This window comes from Ischnura elegans, chromosome 13 (genome assembly GCF_921293095.1).
Source record: "Ischnura elegans chromosome 13, ioIscEleg1.1, whole genome shotgun sequence".
In the NCBI taxonomy this organism is placed as follows: Eukaryota; Metazoa; Arthropoda; class Insecta; order Odonata; family Coenagrionidae; genus Ischnura; species Ischnura elegans.
The window spans coordinates 5,064,920-5,085,867 of NC_060258.1; the positions used below are offsets into that span (position 1 = coordinate 5,064,920).

Genomic DNA, 20,948 nt, shown 5'->3' on the forward strand with positions numbered 1-20,948 from the left:
CATATATAATAATAATTTTTGTTATCCTATACCTTAAATTAAGTCGAAGGGAGCGGAAGTTATGAAATTTTAATAGAAAAACGAATTTTTGGACGCCATTTTGGCTGCAATTTTCTGAAAAAGAAATTTACAACATTACGTTATTACGTGCCAACGTTCATCAGCTTTTAGGAAATGCATTAGCGATCCGTGTGGCACACACCATTCGCGCGCAGTAAAATAAAAACCGAAAGATGGTCCCCGAAAAAAGCCCGATCTCGGCCATTTTGTCGTCCTAGCGACGACACGTGGCGGAAACTTCCGGTTTTCGGATTTTTCCTCCGAATCATATCGGGTTGCCCGCACGCGTGCCAAATTTCAGCACTCCAGCACTTCTAGAAGTGGTCGGGAATTTGTATCCATCAGTCAGTCAGTCACCACAAGGGCTGTATATAGATAGGTCTCGCCGCGCTGCGCGCGCTCGTTAGGGGGCTACGCCCCCTAAAACCCCCCGCATCCGGCCTCGCCGGCTGCCCCCACCGGACGGCTTCGCCGTCCAACCCGCGACTACTCGGAACGGCTTCGCCGTACCTCGACGAGGGGTCGTCTTCGCCGCCCATATATTTAGGCAGCCCTCCGACAGACAGCAGCTGGTTCCTTAGAACGGCTTCGCCGTTCATCGTGTGAGGGCGGCTTCGCCGCACAAGGGTTACCCGAGTCCCCCCTAGGCGTGGACTCCTGGGAACGGCATCTCCCTTCCTCGTGCCGGGGCGGCTTCGCCGCCCAAGGTTTACCGGTGTTCCCCCGAGACTGCGACAACTCGGAACGGCTGCGCCGTTCCTCGCCGCCCCCTCCGGACGGCTTCGCCGTCCCACCCGGGACTCCTCGGAACGGCTTCGCCGTTTCTCGTTGTGGGTCGGCTTCGCCGCCCATATATTGAGGCAGCCCTCCAACAGACACCAGCTAGTACCTCGGAACGGCTTCGCCGTTCATCGTGTTAGGGCGGCTTCGCCGCCCAAGGGTTACCCGAGTCCCCCCGAGGCGTGGACTCCTAGGAACGGCATCGCCCTTCCTCGTGGCGGGGCGGCTTCGCCGCCCAAGGTTTACCGGTGTTCCCCCGCGCCTTCGACAACTCGGAACGGCTGCGCCGTTCCTCGCCTGTGGGCGGCTTCACCGCCCAAGGGTTATCTCGTCGTAATGGGGCGGCTTCGCCTCCCAAGGTTTACCTATTTCCCCGAGCCATCGCCTCCTCGGAACGGCTGCGCCGTTGCTCGCGGGAGGGCGGCTTCGCCGCCCAAGGGTTATCGGCGCCCTCCCTCGTTAGCTTCCTCGTAATGGGGCGGGTTCGCCGCCCAGGGTTTACCCGTGTTCCCCCGAGGCGTCGACTCCTGGGAACGGCGTCGCCCTTCCGCGTGATAGGGCGGCTTCGCCGCCCAAGGTTTATTTTGTCCCCCCGAGCCGTCGACTCCTCGGAACGGCTTCGCCGTTCCTCGTCTGTGGGCGGCTTCGACGCCCAAGGGTTATCGGTGCCCTCCCCCCGTAAGCTTCCTGGTGATGGGGCGCCTTCGCCGCCCAAGGTTTACCCGTGTCCCCCCGAGGCGTCAACTCCTGGGAACGGCATCGCCCTTCCGCGTGATGGGGCGGCTTCGCCGCCCAAGGTTTACTGTGTCCCCCCGAACCGTCGACTCCTCGGAACGGCTTCGCCGTTCCTCGTCTTTGGGCGGCTTCGCCGCCCAAGGGTTATCGGCGCCCTCCCCACTCGTAAGACACCCATTCGGCTGCTCCACGTGTTGGAGCGGATTTGCCGCCCGAGGGTTCTCGGAGGTTTTCCGTGCCTCTGACTCCTCGGAATGTCTCCGTCGTTCCTGGGGCGGGGGCAGCTTCGCCGGCGGGGGTTTCACTCTTCACAGAGCAATGCGTACTACCAGCTTTCCCCGATCGTTTACAAAGGCTGCCGGGGGAGAATGTGGCTAAATGTAGACGCATGCTAGCCGTGATTGTGGCATTTTAGCTTATGACGATGTTTCGAACGGGGTCCGGGGGGTTTCCAGGGGTTTTTATGAGTATACTGACAACAGTCGCAATCATCCAAATAAATTCCTTAGCGATGAGTCTTAGGAGAAGGGAGTTACTGCTAAAATATGCGAAAACACCGAAGAACATGCTGTTCACAGAAAAAAAATAATTTTTTCCCTGGTCTTCTTGGAAGCCACGGGAAATATCGAGGGGTTTTCTTGTATAAAAGGTCTTTGTCTACCTACAGTAAAAAGTCCAGCGATCTAACTGTAGGGGAACAGTGAATTTTCCCGTATTACTCACATTTAGATTACCAATTCTGTGTTCTCCACATAGCGGTGCATAGGCGCTGTAATAAGGCATAATTATTGTGAATTTCGTAGCCGTACCTTATGGGGAAGTGGTTAAAATAAATCGGTTTTAGGTGTCCTTGTCCTGGAACCCCTTTTATTACTCTACTATTTTGTTAAGAAATGTACATTTAAAAATTTGAAGTTTTATTGCGGGTGTGTAATTGGGGCAGGATAATTGAACATGACGCGTAAAAATAGCCGACACAATTCCCATTCGGAATCAATAAAAACGATACAACTGGGATGAATGGTACACGAAATATACGACTTATTAAGTAATTTTTATTTTTTTGGGGGGTCACAGGGGGTTTTCGGGGGACCTAAAGTGCTTGGTCTGTAAAACGCGGCATCGTTAACCTTGGATAAAATTTTCGGCTCTGTAGCTGTAGTGTAAGCATGCTTTTTCGACGGTGTCACCCCTTAAAATTAAATATTCTGCGTTTTCCTGGTAGTGGCGCGTAGTAGCACGAGAAAGACGTCAATCACCTGAATTTGGTGTCCGTACCACGTCGGGAAGTGGTAAAAAAAAATTGGGAAAAATTTAAAATCGTGTGTTGAGGGAATGCAAACTTCACGGCGGATGTGTTGTAAGTTACCAAACGTTGTAGGAGTCGCAATTTCAATGGAAATACATAATCGTTAATAACTCGAAATTTTTTCGTCGTTTGGATACATGAAGATAGCCGAAAAATTGAATAAAAAATCTAGTATCTTGCATTTAAGTGAATTTGTCCTACGATTATTGCATATTGGTGAAAAAAATTCCGAAATTCGGCCCATAAGAAAAGCATTGAAAATTTGAAAAAGTTAAAAAAAATACTTTTAATCAAAATATTGCAAAGAAAACGACACCAAAAAATCAACCAAAAAATCTAGTATCTCATACGTTAAGGACTTATTCCTACAACGATTAAAAGTTGGTTTAAAAAAAATCCAAAGATAGGCCCATAAGAAAAGCATTGGAAATTTAAAAAAAATATAAAAAATACTTTAAATCAAAATATGGCAAAATGTTTCACATCAAAAAATCGGTCAAAAAATCTAGTTTCCGTCAGTGAAATTTCACGTTCAGGTGACATTTGCAAGTAGGCGAAGAATGGAAAGAGTTTTAGTCCCGTAAGGCTCCAATGTTAATTCGGATCGATATATCTCGAAAACCGAACGACTTTTTCGAGTTTTCGGACTTTTCCCCCCGATGAATATTTTTTCTCCACGACCTGTAAAAATTTCGTCTTCCCAGCACGTCCGGAAGTGGTCGGGAATTTGTATACGTGAATCAGTGAGTGAGCTATCTGTCACACATCGGGTTGTATATAATATAGACTCGCACGCTCCGCGCGCTCGTTAAGGGGCTCCGCCGCTTAAAAACCCCGGTTCTGGCTTCGCCGTCTACATTTGTGGTCGCTCGAACACTTTTAAAGTTTGAATAATCTCACCTCAGCTAGGGGCCGGCTTCGCCGGCCAGGGGGTAGGGAGGCGCCCCACTCATTCATCGAAACGGCTTCGCCGTTCCTCGCTGAAGGGCGGCTTCGCCGCCCAGGGGTTGAGTGTGAGTTGAGATGGGGGAGTGTACAGCGGCTGCGCCGCTTGAACTTCGGGGCGGCTTCGCCGCCCGAGGGTTAGTGAAGCTCCCCCTCGCCTACGCCAGTTACTCTTCGTAACGGCTTCGCCGAGGAGCCCCCCGCGGCTGCTCCACCTAGTCCTCATTAATGCTCTTCTCCACCGAGAGGGGTGCTCAGGGGGATTTGGGGGTTTTAATGTGTTATGCATGCGGTCACCAATCGTCCACAGTGATCACGTAGCGATGATTGTAAAGGGTAGTGCAATGCGGAGCAATAGTGGCGACAAGTACCTATAAAAGAAGACTTAATGGCAAGCCAACGGAATACCGGGGGTTTTGTACTTGTGTTAAACCAGTGGTCACAAATCGTTCTCATAAATTCCGTGCCGATAAGTCCTAGGGGTCCGGAATAGTGGTCTGACCATTCTTTTACCTGGAGAGGCGATTTATTAGAATTTTTTGGGAGGTTTCACGGGGTTATCGGGGTTTTTAATGAGTGGTAGGGGTACCGGTTAAAGTGTGACGAAAACTATAGGGAAAGGCGACTATAAATTTTTTTATTTGTTTTTCGGCGATGTTCCAGGAGGTGATCGGGGGTTTTCTGGTATTTTTCCCGTATGGTTTATGGTGGCTCGCCCTCACCAAATATTCCGGATCTAGAGCTCAGAGGGGACGGGTAGTGCGGCGTAATGTTTGCGAGAAGTTCCCAAATAGGAGACTAAATGACACATTTTACGTTTGGGGGGGATTTCAAGGGGATACCGGGGGTTTAAATGTGTGTACTCCTGGCGGTCACCATCCATTCACATAAATTCCGTGGGGATGCGTCGTTGGGGCGGTGGAATAGGCACGAAAAGTACCCAAAAAGTAGACTTATATGCAAAATTTTATTTTTGGGGGGTGTATGTGGGTTTGCCGGGGGTTTTTAGATTTTTACTGCCAGCGGTCATCAATCGTCCACATCAATTCCGTAGCGATGAGTGGTAAGGATTGGAAAAGCGGCGGATTTGTGACGAAAAGTACCCGAAAAGGCTACTTATATGCAAATTTTTTTTTTTTTGGGTTTCGGGGGGTTTAAAGATGACGATACTATGTGGTCACATTCATTTACTGTCATATCTAAAAGAAGTAGGCCCTATGACATCCATAGTCCTATGACATCCATGACATTTCGAGAGTAATACAATAAAATGTAAATCTCTCCCCGGAAAAATTAGTAGTTCCCGCCATTTTTATTTTTTCGCGGTTATATCGATTAAATTATGTATTAAATATTTATGTTTTCTGAAAGAAAATGCATAGTTCTATGTAACTACAATGTTTGAAAGAAATCGGTCGGGTTAAAATTGACAAAACCTTGTGTTAATCTTTTGGAAATCGTAATTTTCGGTGATTTTCGGAATATTTTAATTTCTTTCCGAGTAACCAAGGACGACGAAAGAAAATTATTACCTACATTTCGTAGACAATGTTATGAGCATATATAATAATCATTTTCGTTGTCCTACTCACAAAATAAGGCCAACGGCAGTGGAAAATATGAAATATTTTCCGAGAAATCGATTTTTGGACGCCATTTTGAAAGCGTTTTACATAGAATTTAACTTTAAAAATTACATAAGTAGGTGGCGACATTTATAAGCTTTCAATATATATGACAACGTTCCGTGTGACGGAAATGTTTCGCCTGTGTAACGATAAATAGTAAACAAACTCCCGGGAGAAATGGGAAGTGTCCGCCATTTTTAATTTTTTGCTGATTTATTGATGGCAATATTGTAAAAATGTTTAAATTTTCTGAAAGAAAATGCATAGCTTTATGCATATAGTAAGTCTAAACGAAATCGGTCGTGTAAAACTGGACTAAATCTTGTGTTAATCCTTTGGAAATTGTACTTTTTGGTGATTTTTGGCATATTTTAATTTTTTTCTCGAAAACCAAAGGTGACAAAGACAAATTGTTGCCTAGGCTAAATGTAAAATTATGTAAGCATATATAATAACCATTTTTGTTATCATTCACCTTAAAATAAATCGACGGGAGCGGAAGGAATGAAATTATTTTAGAAAAACCAATTTTTGGACGCAATTTTGGCAGTCAAATTCTTTAAAAGATACTAATAACATTATATAATTACGTGCTCACGTTTATTACCTTTCAAAGCGTGCATAAAACATTCACATAGGACGTACCGTTCGCGCGCAGTAAAATAAAAACCGAAAGACGGTCCCCGGAAAAAGCGCGATTTCGGCCATTTTGTCGTCCTAGCGACGACACGTGGTGGAAACTTCCGGTTTTCGGATTTTTCCTCCGGATCATTTCGAGTTTCCCGCACGCGTGCCAAATTTCAGCTCTCCAGCACGTCTGGAAGTGGTCGGGAATTTGTATCCATCAGTCAGTCAGTTACCTCAAGGGCTGTATATAATAGAGACTCGCCGCGCTGCGCGCGCTCGTTAGGGGGCTACGCCCCCTAAAACCCCCCCGCATCTGGCTACGCCGGCTGCCCCCACCGGACGGCTTCGCCGTCCCGCCCGCGGCGTCTCGGAACGGCTTCGCCGTTCCTCGTCTGGGGTCGGCTTCGCCGCCCAGATATCGAGGTAGCCCTGTGACGGAGACCCGCTTGTTCCTCGGAACGGCTTCGCCGTTCACCGTGGCAGGGCGGCTTCGCCGCACATGGGTTACCCGAGTCCCCCCGAGGCGTCCACTCCTGGTAACGGCATCGCCCTTCCTCTTGATGGGGCGGCTTCGCCGCCCAAGGTTTTCCTATGTCCCCCCGAGCCATCGACTTCTCGGAACGGCTTCGCCGTTCCTCGCCCGTGGTCGGCTTCGCCGCCCAAGGTTTACCTGTGCCCCCCCGAGCCGTCGCCTCCACCGGACGGCTTCGCCGTCCCACCCGCGGCGTCTCGGAAACGGCTTCGCCGTTCCTCGTCAGGGGTCGGCGTCGCCGCCCAGATATCGAGGTAGCCCTGTGACGGAGACCCTCTTGTACCTCGGAACGGCTTCGCCGGTCATCGTGGGAGGGCGGCTTCGCCGCCCAAGTGTTACCCGAGTCCCCCCGAGGCTCGACTCTTGGTAACGGCATCGCTCTTCCTCGTGATGGGGCGGCTTCGCCGCCCAAGGTTTGCCTGGGTCCCCCCGAGCCATCGACTTCTCGGAACGGCTTCGCCGTTCCTTGCCCGTGGACGGCTTCGCCGCCCAAGGTTTACCTGTGTCCCCCCGAGCCGTCGCCTCCTCGGAACGGCTTCGCCGTTCCTCGCCTGTGGGCGGCTTCGCCGCCCGAGGGTTATCGGCGACCCGAATCCGGCTTCGCCGGCTGCCCCCACCGGACGGCTTCGCCGTCCCACCCCCGACGTCTCGGAACGGCTTTGCCGTTTCTCGTCAGGGGTCGGCTTCGCCGCCCAGATATCGAGGTAGCCCTGTGACGGAGACCCGCTAGTTCCTGGGAACGGCTTCGCCGTTCCTCGTGGGAGGGCGGCTTCGCCGCACAAGTGTTACCCGAGTCCCCCCGAGGCGTCGGCTCCTGGGAACGGCATCGCCCTTCGTCGTGATGGGGCGGCTTCGCCGCCCAAGGTTTACCTGGGTCCCTCCGCGCCGTCGACTTCTCGGAACGGCTTAGCCGTTCCTCGCCCGTGGTCGGCTTCGCCGCCCAAGGTTTACCTGTGTACCCCCCGGGCCATCGACTCCTCGGAACGGCTTCGCCGTTCCTCGCCCGTGGGCGGCTTCGCCGCCCAGGGGGTATCGTCGCCCTCCCCCCTCGTAAGACACACGTTCGGGTGCTCCGCGTGTCGGGGCGGATTCGCCGCCCGAGGGTTCTCGGAGTTTTTTCCTCGCCTCTGACTCCTCGGAGTGCGTCCGACGTTCCTGGAGCTGGGGGAGCTTCGCCGCCCGGGTTTTCACTCCTTACCAAGCAGTGAGAACTACCGGCTATCCCCTATCGTTTACGAAGGCTGCCGGGGGATAATATTGGAGGATGTAGACGCATGCTAGCCGTGATTGTGGCATCTTTTTAATTTAAAACGATGTTTTTAAGGTGGTCCTGGGAGTTTCCAGGGTTTTTTTGTGAGTGTACTGACTACGGTCACAAGCATCCTAAGAAATTACTTAGCGATGAGTCATAGGAGAAGGGAATTACTGCTAAAATATGCTAAAACACCAAAGAACATGCTATTTACAGAAAAAAAATAATTTTTTTCCCTGGTCTTCTAGGAGGGCACGTGAAATTTAGAGGGTTTTTCTTGCATAAAAGGTTTTTGTCTACCTACAATAAAAATTCCAGCGATCTAGCTGTAGGGAAACAATGAATTTTCCCGTATTATTAATATTTAGATTTCCAATTCTGTGTTCTCCACATAGCGGTGCATAGGCGCTTTAATAAGGCATAACTCCTGTGAATTTCGTAGCCGTACCTTATGGGGAAGTGGTTTAAAAAATTCGCCTTTAGGTGTCCATGTCCATGAGCCCCTTTTATTACTCTACTATTTTGTTAAGAAATGTACATTTAAAAATTTGAAGTTTTATTGCGGGTGAGTAATTGGGGCAGGATAATTGAACATGACGCGTAAATATAGCCGACACAATTCCCATTCGGAATCAATAAAAACGATACACCTGGGATGAATGGTACACGAAATATACGACTTATTAGGTAATTTTTATTTTTTTGGGGGGTTCACAGGGGGTTTTCGGGGGACCTAAAGTGCTTGTTCTGTATAACGCGGCATCCTTTACCTTGGATAAAAATTTCGGCTCTGTAGCTGTAGTGTAAGCATGCTTTTTCGACGGTGTCATCCGTTTTAATTAAGTATTCTGCGTTCTCCGGGTAGCGGCACGTAGGGGCAACAAAAAGACGTCACTCACGTTAATTCGTGGCCGTATGTCGTCGGGAAGTGGCAGAAAAAAATTCCGAAAAATTTAAAATCGTGTGTTGAGGGAATGCAAACTTCACGGCGGATGTATTGTAAGTTACCAAACGTTGTAGGAGTCGCAATTTCAATGGAAATACATAATCGTTAATAACTCGAAATTTGTTCGTCTTAAGGATACATGAAGATAGCCGAAAAATTGAATAAAAAATCTAGTATCTTGCATTTAAGTGAATTTGTCCTACGATTATTGCAAATTGGTGAAAAAAATTCCGAAATTCGGCCCATAAGAAAAGCATTGGAAATTTTAAATTGTTAAAAAAAATACTTTTAAACAAAAAATTGCAAAGGCAACCACACCAAAAAATCAACCAAAAAATCTAGTGTCTCATACGTTAGGGACTTATTCCTACAACGATTTTAAGTTGGTTTTTAAAAAATCCAAAGATAGGCCCATAAGAAAAGCATTGGAAATTTAAAAAAATTATAAAAAATACTTTCAATCAAAATATGGCAAAAGTTTCGCATCAAAAAATTGACCAAAAAATCTAGTTTCCGTCAGTGAAATTTCATGTTCCGGTGACATTTTTAAGTAGGCAAATAATGGAATATGTTTTAGTCCCATAAGGCTCCAATGTTAATTCGGATCGATATATCTCGAAAACCGATCGACTTTTTCGAGATTTCGGACTTTTCCCCCCGATGAATATTTTTTCTCCACTACCTGTAAAAATTTCGTCTTCCCAGCACGTCCGGAAGTGGTCGGGAATTTGTATACGTGAATCAGTGAGTGTGCTATCTGTCACACATCGGGTTGTATATAGTATAGACTCGCTGCGCTGCGCGCGCTCGTTAAGGGGCTCCGCCCCTTAAAAACCCCGGTTCCGGCTTCGCCGTCTTTATTTTTGGTCGTTCGAAGACTTTTGAAGTTCAAATAATCTCATCTCAGCTAGCCGGCTTAGCCGGCCAGGGGGTAGGGAGGCACCCCACTCATTCCTGGGAACAGCTTCGCCGTTCCTCACTGAAGGGCGGCTTCGCCGCCCAGGGATTGAGTGTGCCCCCCCAGGGCTGCCCTGCTTAATACTCGGAACGGCTTCGCCGTTCCTCGTCTGGGGTTGCCATTGCCGCCCAGAGGGCGAGGGCATTTCGGAACAGTTTCACCGTTATCCGTTTGAGGGGCGGCTTCGCCGCCCAGAGATGGGGGGAGTCCAAAGCGGCTGCGCCGCTTGAACATCGGGGCGGCTTCGCCGCCCGAGGGTTACTGAAGCTCCCCCTCGCCGAAGCCAGCTACTCCTCGGAACGGCTTCGCCGTTCCTCGTTTTGGGGCGGCTTCGCCGCCTTGAGGTTGAGGAGCCCCCCCGCGGCTGCTCCGCTTAGTCCTCATTAATGCTCTTCTCCACCTGGAAGGGTGCCCAGGGGGATTCGGGGGTTTTAATATGTTATGCATGCGGTCACCAATCGTCCACAGTGATCACGTAGCGATGATTTTAAAGGGGTAGTGCAATGCGGAGTAATAGTGGCAACAAATACGCATAAAAGAAGACTTAAAGGCAAGTTTTTAATTTTTTTTCGGGGGGTTCCAACGGAATACCGGGGGTATACTTGTGTTAAACCAGTGGTCACAAATCGTTCTCATAAATTCCGTGCCAATAAGTCCTAGGGGTCCGGAGCAGTTGTTTGACGATTCTTTTACCTGGAGAGGCGATTTATTAGAATTTTTTGGGAGGTTTCACGGGGTTATCGGGGGTTTTAATAAGTGGTTTGGGCACCGGTTAAATTGTGACGAAAACTACTCGGAAAGGCGACTTTAACATTCATTAATTTTTTTTTCAGCGATGTTCCAGGAGGTGATCGGGGGTTTCTGGTGTATTTTCCCGTATGGTTTACGGCTGCTCGCCCTCACCAAATATTCCGGATCTTGAGCTCAGAGGGGACGGGTAGTGTGGCGTAATGTTTGCGAGAAGTACCCAAATAGGAGACTAAATGACACATTTTACGTTTGGGAGGGATCTCAGGGAGATAGCAAGGGTTTAAATTTGTGTACTCCTGGCGGTCACCATCCATTTACATTAATTCCGTGGGGATGAGTCGTTGGGGCGGTGGAATAGTCACGAAAAGTATCCAAAAAGTAGACTTATATGCAAAATTTTATTTTTTGGGGGGGTGTATGAGGGTTTACCGGGGGATTATAGGTTTTTACTGCCAGCGGTCATCAATCATCCACATCAATTCCGTAGCGATGAGAGGTAAGGCTTGGAAAAGCGGCGGAATTGTGACGAAAAGTACCCGAAAAGGCTACTTTTATGCAAATTTTAATTCTTTAGGGGGTTTCGGGGGGTTTAAAGATGACGATAATATATGGTCACATTCATTTACTGCCATATCTAACAGTAGTGTGCCCTATGACATCTATATTTCGAGAGTAATACAATAAAAAGCCAGTCCCTGAAAAAAGTGAGTAGTGCCCGCCATTTTTATTTTTTCGCTGTTAAATATATTGAATCATTTATTAAACGTTCATGTTTTCTGTAAAACAATAAATAGGTGTATGTAACTACAAAGTTTGAAAGAAATTGGTCAGGTTAAAATTGACATAATCTTGTGTTAATCTTTTGGAAATCGTAATTTTCGGTGATTTTCGGAATATTTTAATTTTTTCTCAGTAACCAAGGACGATGAAAGAAAATTGTTACCTATATTTCGTAGACGATGATATAAGCATATATAATAATCATTTTTGTTATCCTATACCTTAAATTAAGTCGAAGGGAGCGGAATTTATGAAATTTTAATAGAAAAACGAATTTTTGGACGCCATTTTGGCTGCAATTTTCTGAAAAAGAAATTTACAACATTACGTTATTACGTGCCAACGTTCATCAGCTTTTAGGAAATGCATTAGCGATCCGTGTGGCACACACCATTCGCGCGCAGTAAAATAAAAACCGAAAGATGGTCCCCGAAAAAAGCCCGATCTCGGCCATTTTGTCGTCCTAGCGACGACACGTGGCGGAAACTTCCGGTTTTCGGATTTTTCCTCCGAATCATATCGGGTTGCCCGCACGCGTGCCAAATTTCAGCACTCCAGCACTTCTAGAAGTGGTCGGGAATTTGTATCCATCAGTCAGTCAGTCACCACAAGGGCTGTATATAGATAGGTCTCGCCGCGCTGCGCGCGCTCGTTAGGGGGCTACGCCCCCTAAAACCCCCCGCATCCGGCCTCGCCGGCTGCCCCCACCGGACGGCTTCGCCGTCCAACCCGCGACTACTCGGAATGGCTTCGCCGTACCTCGACGAGGGGTCGTCTTCGCCGCCCATATATTTAGGCAGCCCTCCGACAGACAGCAGCTGGTTCCTTAGAACGGCTTCGCCGTTCATCGTGTGAGGGCGGCTTCGCCGCACAAGGGTTACCCGAGTCCCCCCTAGGCGTGGACTCCTGGGAACGGCATCTCCCTTCCTCGTGCCGGGGCGGCTTCGCCGCCCAAGGTTTACCGGTGTTCCCCCGAGACTGCGACAACTCGGAACGGCTGCGCCGTTCCTCGCCGCCCCCTCCGGACGGCTTCGCCGTCCCACCCGGGACTCCTCGGAACGGCTTCGCCGTTTCTCGTTGTGGGTCGGCTTCGCCGCCCATATATTGAGGCAGCCCTCCAACAGACACCAGCTAGTACCTCGGAACGGCTTCGCCGTTCATCGTGTTAGGGCGGCTTCGCCGCCCAAGGGTTACCCGAGTCCCCCCGAGGCGTGGACTCCTAGGAACGGCATCGCCCTTCCTCGTGGCGGGGCGGCTTCGCCGCCCAAGGTTTACCGGTGTTCCCCCGCGCCTTCGACAACTCGGAACGGCTGCGCCGTTCCTCGCCTGTGGGCGGCTTCACCGCCCAAGGGTTATCTCGTCGTAATGGGGCGGCTTCGCCTCCCAAGGTTTACCTATTTCCCCGAGCCATCGCCTCCTCGGAACGGCTGCGCCGTTGCTCGCGGGAGGGCGGCTTCGCCGCCCAAGGGTTATCGGCGCCCTCCCTCGTTAGCTTCCTCGTAATGGGGCGGGTTCGCCGCCCAGGGTTTACCCGTGTTCCCCCGAGGCGTCGACTCCTGGGAACGGCGTCGCCCTTCCGCGTGATAGGGCGGCTTCGCCGCCCAAGGTTTATTTTGTCCCCCCGAGCCGTCGACTCCTCGGAACGGCTTCGCCGTTCCTCGTCTGTGGGCGGCTTCGACGCCCAAGGGTTATCGGCGCCCTCCCCCCGTAAGCTTCCTGGTGATGGGGCGCCTTCGCCGCCCAAGGTTTACCCGTGTCCCCCCGAGGCGTCAACTCCTGGGAACGGCATCGCCCTTCCGCGTGATGGGGCGGCTTCGCCGCCCAAGGTTTACTGTGTCCCCCCGAACCGTCGACTCCTCGGAACGGCTTCGCCGTTCCTCGTCTTTGGGCGGCTTCGCCGCCCAAGGGTTATCGGCGCCCTCCCCACTCGTAAGACACCCATTCGGCTGCTCCACGTGTTGGAGCGGATTTGCCGCCCGAGGGTTCTCGGAGGTTTTCCGTGCCTCTGACTCCTCGGAATGTCTCCGTCGTTCCTGGGGCGGGGGCAGCTTCGCCGGCGGGGGTTTCACTCTTCACAGAGCAATGCGTACTACCAGCTTTCCCCGATCGTTTACAAAGGCTGCCGGGGGAGAATGTGGCTGAATGTAGACGCATGCTAGCCGTGATTGTGGCATTTTAGCTTATGACGATGTTTCGAACGGGGTCCGGGGGGTTTCCAGGGGTTTTTATGAGTATACTGACAACAGTCGCAATCATCCAAATAAATTCCTTAGCGATGAGTCATAGGAGAAGGGAGTTACTGCTAAAATATGCGAAAACACCGAAGAACATGCTGTTCACAGAAAAAAAATAATTTTTTCCCTGGTCTTCTTGGAAGCCACGGGAAATATCGAGGGGTTTTCTTGTATAAAAGGTCTTAGTCTACCTACAGTAAAAAGTCCAGCGATCTAACTGTAGGGGAACAGTGAATTTTCCCGTATTACTCACATTTAGATTACCAATTCTGTGTTCTCCACATAGCGGTGCATAGGCGCTGTAATAAGGCATAATTATTGTGAATTTCGTAGCCGTACCTTATGGGGAAGTGGTTAAAATAAATCGGTTTTAGGTGTCCTTGTCCTGGAACCCCTTTTATTACTCTACTATTTTGTTAAGAAATGTACATTTAAAAATTTGAAGTTTTATTGCGGGTGTGTAATTGGGGCAGGATAATTGAACATGACGCGTAAAAATAGCCGACACAATTCCCATTCGGAATCAATAAAAACGATACAACTGGGATGAATGGTACACGAAATATACGACTTATTAAGTAATTTTTATTTTTTTGGGGGGTCACAGGGGGTTTTCGGGGGACCTAAAGTGCTTGGTCTGTAAAACGCGGCATCGTTAACCTTGGATAAAATTTTCGGCTCTGTAGCTGTAGTGTAAGCATGCTTTTTCGACGGTGTCACCCCTTAAAATTAAATATTCTGCGTTTTCCTGGTAGCGGCGCGTACGGGCACGAGAAAGACGTCAATCACCTGAATTTGGTGTCCGTACCACGTCGGGAAGTGGTAAAAAAAAATTGGGAAAAATTTAAAATCGTGTGTTGAGGGAATGCAAACTTCACGGCGGATGTGTTGTAAGTTACCGAACGTTGTAGGAGTCGCAATTTCAATGGAAATACATAATCGTTAATAACTCGAAATTTTTTCGTCGTTTGGATACATGAAGATAGCCGAAAAATTGAATAAAAAATCTAGTATCTTGCATTTAAGTGAATTTGTCCTACGATTATTGCATATTGGTGAAAAAAATTCCGAAATTCGGCCCATAAGAAAAGCATTGAAAATTTGAAAAAGTTAAAAAAAATACTTTTAATCAAAATATTGCAAAGAAAACGGCACCAAAAAATCAACCAAAAAATCTAGTATCTCATACGTTAAGGACTTATTCCTACAACGATTAAAAGTTGGTTTAAAAAAAATCCAAAGATAGGCCCATAAGAAAAGCATTGGAAATTTTAAAAAAATATAAAAAATACTTACAAACAAAATATGGCAAAATGTTTCACATCAAAAAATCGGCCAAAAAATCTAGTTTTCGTCAGCGAAATTTCATGTTCCAGTGACGTATATAAGTAGGCGATGAATGGAAAAAGTTTTAGTCCCATAAGGCTCCAATGTTAATTCGGATCGATATATCTCGAAAACCGAACGACTTTTTCGAGTTTTCGGACTTTTCCCCCCGATGAATATTTTTTCTCCACGACCTGTAAAAATTTCGTCTTCCCAGCACGTCCGGAAGTGGTCGGGAATTTGTATACGTGAATCAGTGAGTGAGCTATCTGTCACACATCGGGTTGTATATAATTTAGACTCGCCGCGCTGCGCGCGCTCGCTAGGGGGCTACGCCCCCTAGAACCCCCGCCGCGGCCGGCTGCGCCGTCCGCGCCCCGAACGGCTTCGCCGTTCCCCGACTTCGTCGGGTGTCGGCATGTCCCCCGGTGTGAACCGAATCGTGTCGTGCATCAACGGGTAAGTATTCGGAGGGGAAAGGTATCGACCACGTGAGTTTGAACTCCGTACCTCGTTCCGCAGTGCTCTTAAATATGTTTTCAAATTTTTCGAATGCGGGGGTTGCGTTCCCCTTGTCTATCGTCGAAATCGCCCTGGCGTCGAAGAAGCACCGTTTTCCTCCCCCGCCGATATCCCCTGGCGATCTCTCACTGTGATAATACTTTCCGGAAAGATTTCGGAGATGGAAACTGGTGCATTGTGCACGTACGTTGACAATAAGGATAATGATTGGGATGCTCGTGATATATCCCGTTGTGCGGTTTGCATCGTAAGTTTTACCACGGCAAAGAAGTACGAAGAAGAAATTTTCGCTCAAAGTAAGCAATCTTTTTCTCTTTCTATCGAGCGTACAGATGTTATCACCCACTGCATTTGCCAATCGGAAGCCAAATACGGTGAAGGAAGACATTGGAATCCACGAGCAATCGTTCGTGGAGAGGAACGCAAAGTCTGCCTTAAGTAATTTTATGCAGTGTTCACCTGCGAAATGAATACGGAATCGGAATTGGTTATGCTTGCGTCGTAAAGACGTGGCACTAATTGAAAAGTCCGTGAAATGGCTTTCGATTGTTGCCACCCCCTCGCCACGTTGAGGCTGCAGTTAGGATTTGAGAGGGGCATGCACTACAACCACTACTAAGTATTAGCTAAATGTACACAGACAGATGTCTCTGATATTGAAAGACGCGTACGTATTACTCGTAATAGAGAACGTAGAAATAAATACAAGGCGTCAGTGATCATGAAAATCAAGTTTAGGTACATATACATTCACGTAGGTGTGGCAGGAATAGCTGAGATCCTGTGACATGAATTTCAAGCAATGCTAAGATAGAGAAAACTTTAGTCGTATTTCGTAACTTAATTGCAACAATTTATGTACGTTAGTAAGACGGCTCCAAGTTGATAAATTGATACGCATGCAGATTGTGATTTACAAGGTTGTAAATAGTTAGAATGCGGTGATATGGTGTGGGAAAGTTGAGTAGCATAACACTGAGAAATATGTAAATATAGGCATAACACGGTGAACATACATCACAAAAGATATCATAGCAGTTCCTTTAAAATTAAGTGTATATAAAATGCAGAAAATGTGGTACAAGAAGGGAGAAAGAAACGACTATATTACAGTGCAATGTTAATGGAACTAATAATGGTTAATTTTTGTATATTTTCTCTTGTTCATGCGTACTACTTAATGCTATATTTCCAAACTGAAAAGGTAACATGCATAGGTTAGATGATCATAGTTTTTATGGATTCATTTTTTTGTATTTTCTAATTTTTGGTAAGTTATTGTAAGTGTGCACCTATGACGGTGACATTGTAACGCAGCGTGTAGGTGAAGGGCTATAAAAAGTTAATTTTTAGGCCCATTTTCCATGAGTTATTTCCTCGCAAACGTCCCTGGTGACCTTGTCCCTACTCGAATAATCCGGAGACCGGCCTGTGGTTACGGCGCTTGGTCTTCGTGATGGTATATACCGATGACGATGGAAGGCAAGCCAGGTTCTTTTGCCACCCTTCTCCACTGATATCACGGAAATGACGGAGTATGGAGATAATTTTTTGCATCCTCGTAAATTAAATGCAATCCAGCGACGATATTGGAATCGGTGACATCACTTCAATAGGTAGAGAGATATTCTTCGTAGAAATGGACTGTGCGTGTAGTGGGGAAACCCTAGGTGGCCTTCTCCCTACTCCTCGATCCCGGAGACCGGCCTGTAGAAACGGCACGGGTCTCCCTACGATATATACCGATGGCGATGGAAGGCCGGCGAGGGTCGTCACACTCACACCACTCCACTGTAGTCTTACGAGATGGTAGGCGATGTAGGCACTCGTTTGCGTAATCGTTAGTGATATTTAATCCAGCGACGATTATGGATTCGGTGACTTCCCATTAAGCAGGCGATTGTATGTCTTTGCGGAAATGTACTCTCCATGCGGTGGAAACACCCAAGGTAGCCTTCTCCCTACTCTACAAATCCGGAGACCGGCCTGTAGACACGGCACCTAGTCTCCCTAATGGTATATACCGCTGACGATGCAAGGCACGCTTGGGGTCATCTCAAAGAGACGTGTGAAATCAATGAACAATTCCTCATAGTAAAAGCTCTGGGAAAACCACGTTTTTGGCGTAAGGTATCCCATCGATGAGTTTCTTCGGCGGAACGAGTACGATTATGTCTTCCGGCCTTCTCACGCGGCTCAATAAAACGTAGAGTAGACCGTGAGTGAAACAGTCGGTTCTGAGGTCCACTCCGACGTACTCTATAGTCTGGCCCTGGCTCTTATGTCCTGTCATGGAGTATGCTAAGGCCAAGGGGAACTGGCGGCGGAGTATTTTAAGCGGAGAACCTTCGGTGAATGGGAATATGAAACTGATCCGGGGTATGCCGATGAGGTGTGTCTTCCCGGGAATTCGGACCGTGACGAGGCGGCGTGTAATAGCAGTCACGATGACTTTGGTCCCATTCACCAGTCCGTCTGCAATATTCAAATTCCTGATGATTAGGCATACCGATCCGACCTTGAGGCGCAAAACGTGGTCCGGAATGCCTTTTCCGGATGCCTTGTTCAACAGTTGGATGTCCACATCGAGTCCCTCGTCGTCTTCTTTGTAGACGCTGTCGGCGCTCCTCAGCTCATGCAGGCATCCTTCGTAAGAGTCGAGAACTAACTCATTTATTTCCTTGACGTTTACATTCAACGTGGAAAGAATCGCTCTCTTTGCGCAGAGCTCGGGTTGGCTCAGAACGCAGGGTGGAAAGACCTCGTCGATAAGTTGCCGCAGGATGTCACAGCCCTTAGTCCTCGAAGTGGTATCAGCGTCTCTTGTAGCCGTCCCTCGCCGAAGGGGATGGAGTCGATGGTGCCGTTGCCAACCTGGAGGAGGAAGTCGGAGTAATCCTTGCAGTTACTCGTTCGTTGTGGCGTTGTCAAGGAAAATACCTTGAAGATCCTCCACATCGGTGACGACCGCAGGGAAACACGCGCTACATCTGCGGGGGTGCGCGCTTTTTCCACGACGGGTGGGATTTGCCTAAAGTCACCGGAACAGACGAATATCTTTCCTCCGAACGGCAAATCATTATCCATAAGATCCCTAAGTGACCTATCTATAATTTGAAACAAAAAGTGATGAGCCATCGGTGCCTCGTCGAAGATAATGATTTTTGCTTCTCTCACGAGTTGAGCCCGCTGCGAACCGTTGCTCACGTTCCAATATCCAGTTCCGTCCCCTAAATCGAGGGGGAGGCGGAACATGCTGTGGGCCGTAGTCCCTCCTTCCATGTTGGACGCCGCGATCCCCGAGCTGGCAACTGCCAAAGCAACAAATCCGTGTCCGCGCGCGTACGCTAGAATGACGCTGATGAGTGCGGTTTTTCCATAGCCGCCCGGCCCGTCGAGGAACAATATTCTATCCCCTCTTATTTCATCCTGGATGAGGGTTTTGACGTGGGAGAAAGCACGTTTCTGGTCCTCGGAAAGCCTTGGCTCCCACTCCTCCACGAAAGACCTCAACTGTTCCCTTCCGTAACGAACCTGCTCTCTACTCAATTCGGTAGTGTCGTCGTCGACGTGCGGAAGCCCGTGATCGGTGAGACAAGAACCCTGACGCCTGAGGCTCCTATCGATAGCTAAAAGAGTTAATCGGTACGCTACCTCGGGGTTTTCGGGATGCCGGTCTAAATGATCCTCACTCAGGGCATCCTTAAATTTCTCCCAAAGGATGGCCGCTGGTGCGCCTACATTGCAGAGAAGAACGAAGAATGACCGCAATGCATTTGCAAGCATGAACGCCGAGGCCTCTTTCATGGCATCGCTGAATTCCTCCTCGTCCTCGATCAAGCCTAAAGTACGCGCGACTTCCTGAAACGTGCGGCAATGACCTACCCCGCGGGACAAAAGGTCGGCGTAACCACGGCAAGGAGTGGTCATGAGAAGGATCCTTAAGTAATACTGTTCGCCTCGGTTAGGTGAAATCCAAAGCAACCTACAGACTTTTTCCCCGCGCTTGCGAGCGGTAACGTAATGCACGCCGTCCGGGTGCTCGAAAAAGACGTCAGTACGCGGAGAACGGGAGTGGACTATGCACGTCTCGTAAAAACTCTGGTACGTCAAGTCGTCAAAAATGGGGTCTCGCGGACGGTCGAAGTAAATCATTAATTTGGAAGAGGCGGAAGACGCGATTTCTGTCAAATTACTCTCGCGAGGCCTGTATATGACTTGTTGTTTCCCTTCCAAGTGGACGGGAAGGCATTCCACGGTGGGCTCCAATTTAGAAATGGGGAACTCAAGCAAACGCCAGCAGGCGTCGCTGGCGCCTATCATGCGCTTTGTGGCATACTGCTCGACCTCGTTCTCTTGCAATCCTATCGGGGTCACGGTGACGTTTTGCAGTGAGCCACCCTTCATTAGGTATTTAAACAAATATTTAACTACGCGGCGAGTGGATGCAAGTTCTAAGTTTATGTGCGCCTCGTACTTCAACATCAACGCGGCGTTGTACGGGACCACCCATCCGTCGTGCACTGTAATTTCCCTGCGTCGCGTGGTGATAATCCCCCGATTCGAATAATTGCGCCTATACTGAACGAAACCTCTTTCGTCCACGTGGGTTGTTTCGCAAGACGGTTTGGGATAGAATTTACCGCAACAACCTTTCGCGTCATCCCAACATGGAAAGTCGGTGCGGTAGTCGGTACCGCACGGGCCGTGGATCATGTGTTGCAATACTAATTTCCTAAGTCGTCCACCGGCCTCGTAGTCGGATGGAATGTCTGCGCGAATTACCTCGTCGATTTCTGCCGCTTGTACCGGTTCCCCTCCGTGTACCTTGAAAACTATGTGCGCGTGAGGCAATCCCCGCATTTGCATTTCGATGACGTAGACGAAGTAGGCGGGGCGCCCAAAAAATGCTCCGCTACGCAAGTCCCTTATCAATTCCCCGAGCTTTATGCTAAATATCCTGCAGGCTGTGGAAGGATCACTGCGCTTGCTTCCGTGGGGGCACGCCTTACTATTTTCCTCCCAGTGAGCGCTATAGGTAAACGTGAGAAAGTACGTCGGCGCTCCCAACCGCGATACTAGAGCCATGGCGTTCTCGTAGTGGACCTTCATGTACCGGGGTCCTCCGGTGAACGTGCTCGGAAGGTAAACTTTCCCCGGACGCACGCCACCTTCTCCTTGAACTGTTTCGTCACCCTCGATATCTCGTCGAACCTGTCCTTGTTCCTGTCTTCCTACGTCTATCAGTTCGTCCAGAGGTGCGATCCGCGTGGCGGTTGCGGAGGAGGATCGCATCTGGGAATAGCGGATGAAACGTAGCCGCTCTTCTTCGTACCGGGCGAACATTTCCACTTGCCACGCCTGCTATAAACGCCCCAAGTGGGAAAATCGGCATTCGGACAGCAGTAGGCATCTTGCGTAGTTGAACTGCGTGAGCTTTCTTCCTTGGTTATCCTTCATTCCCACGTGCCAACCCAAATTACCGTGGGGGTAGAGCAACGGATATTGGAACGGCTCCATAAGAGGACTCAAGAGGTCTATTGAGGACGGTCTTCGGTCACTCC

General features: G+C 48.9%; 1 protein-coding gene across 1 annotated transcript; it reads right to left on the reverse strand.

Moving 5' to 3' along the window:
- Positions 1-18,123: 18,123 nt before the first annotated feature.
- Positions 18,124-20,730, reverse strand: LOC124170404. Its single transcript, XM_046549124.1, has one exon. The coding sequence runs from the start codon at positions 20,728-20,730 to the stop codon at positions 18,124-18,126; it is 2,607 nt and encodes an 868-aa protein (XP_046405080.1).
- Between the last annotated feature and the right edge of the window lie 218 nt (positions 20,731-20,948).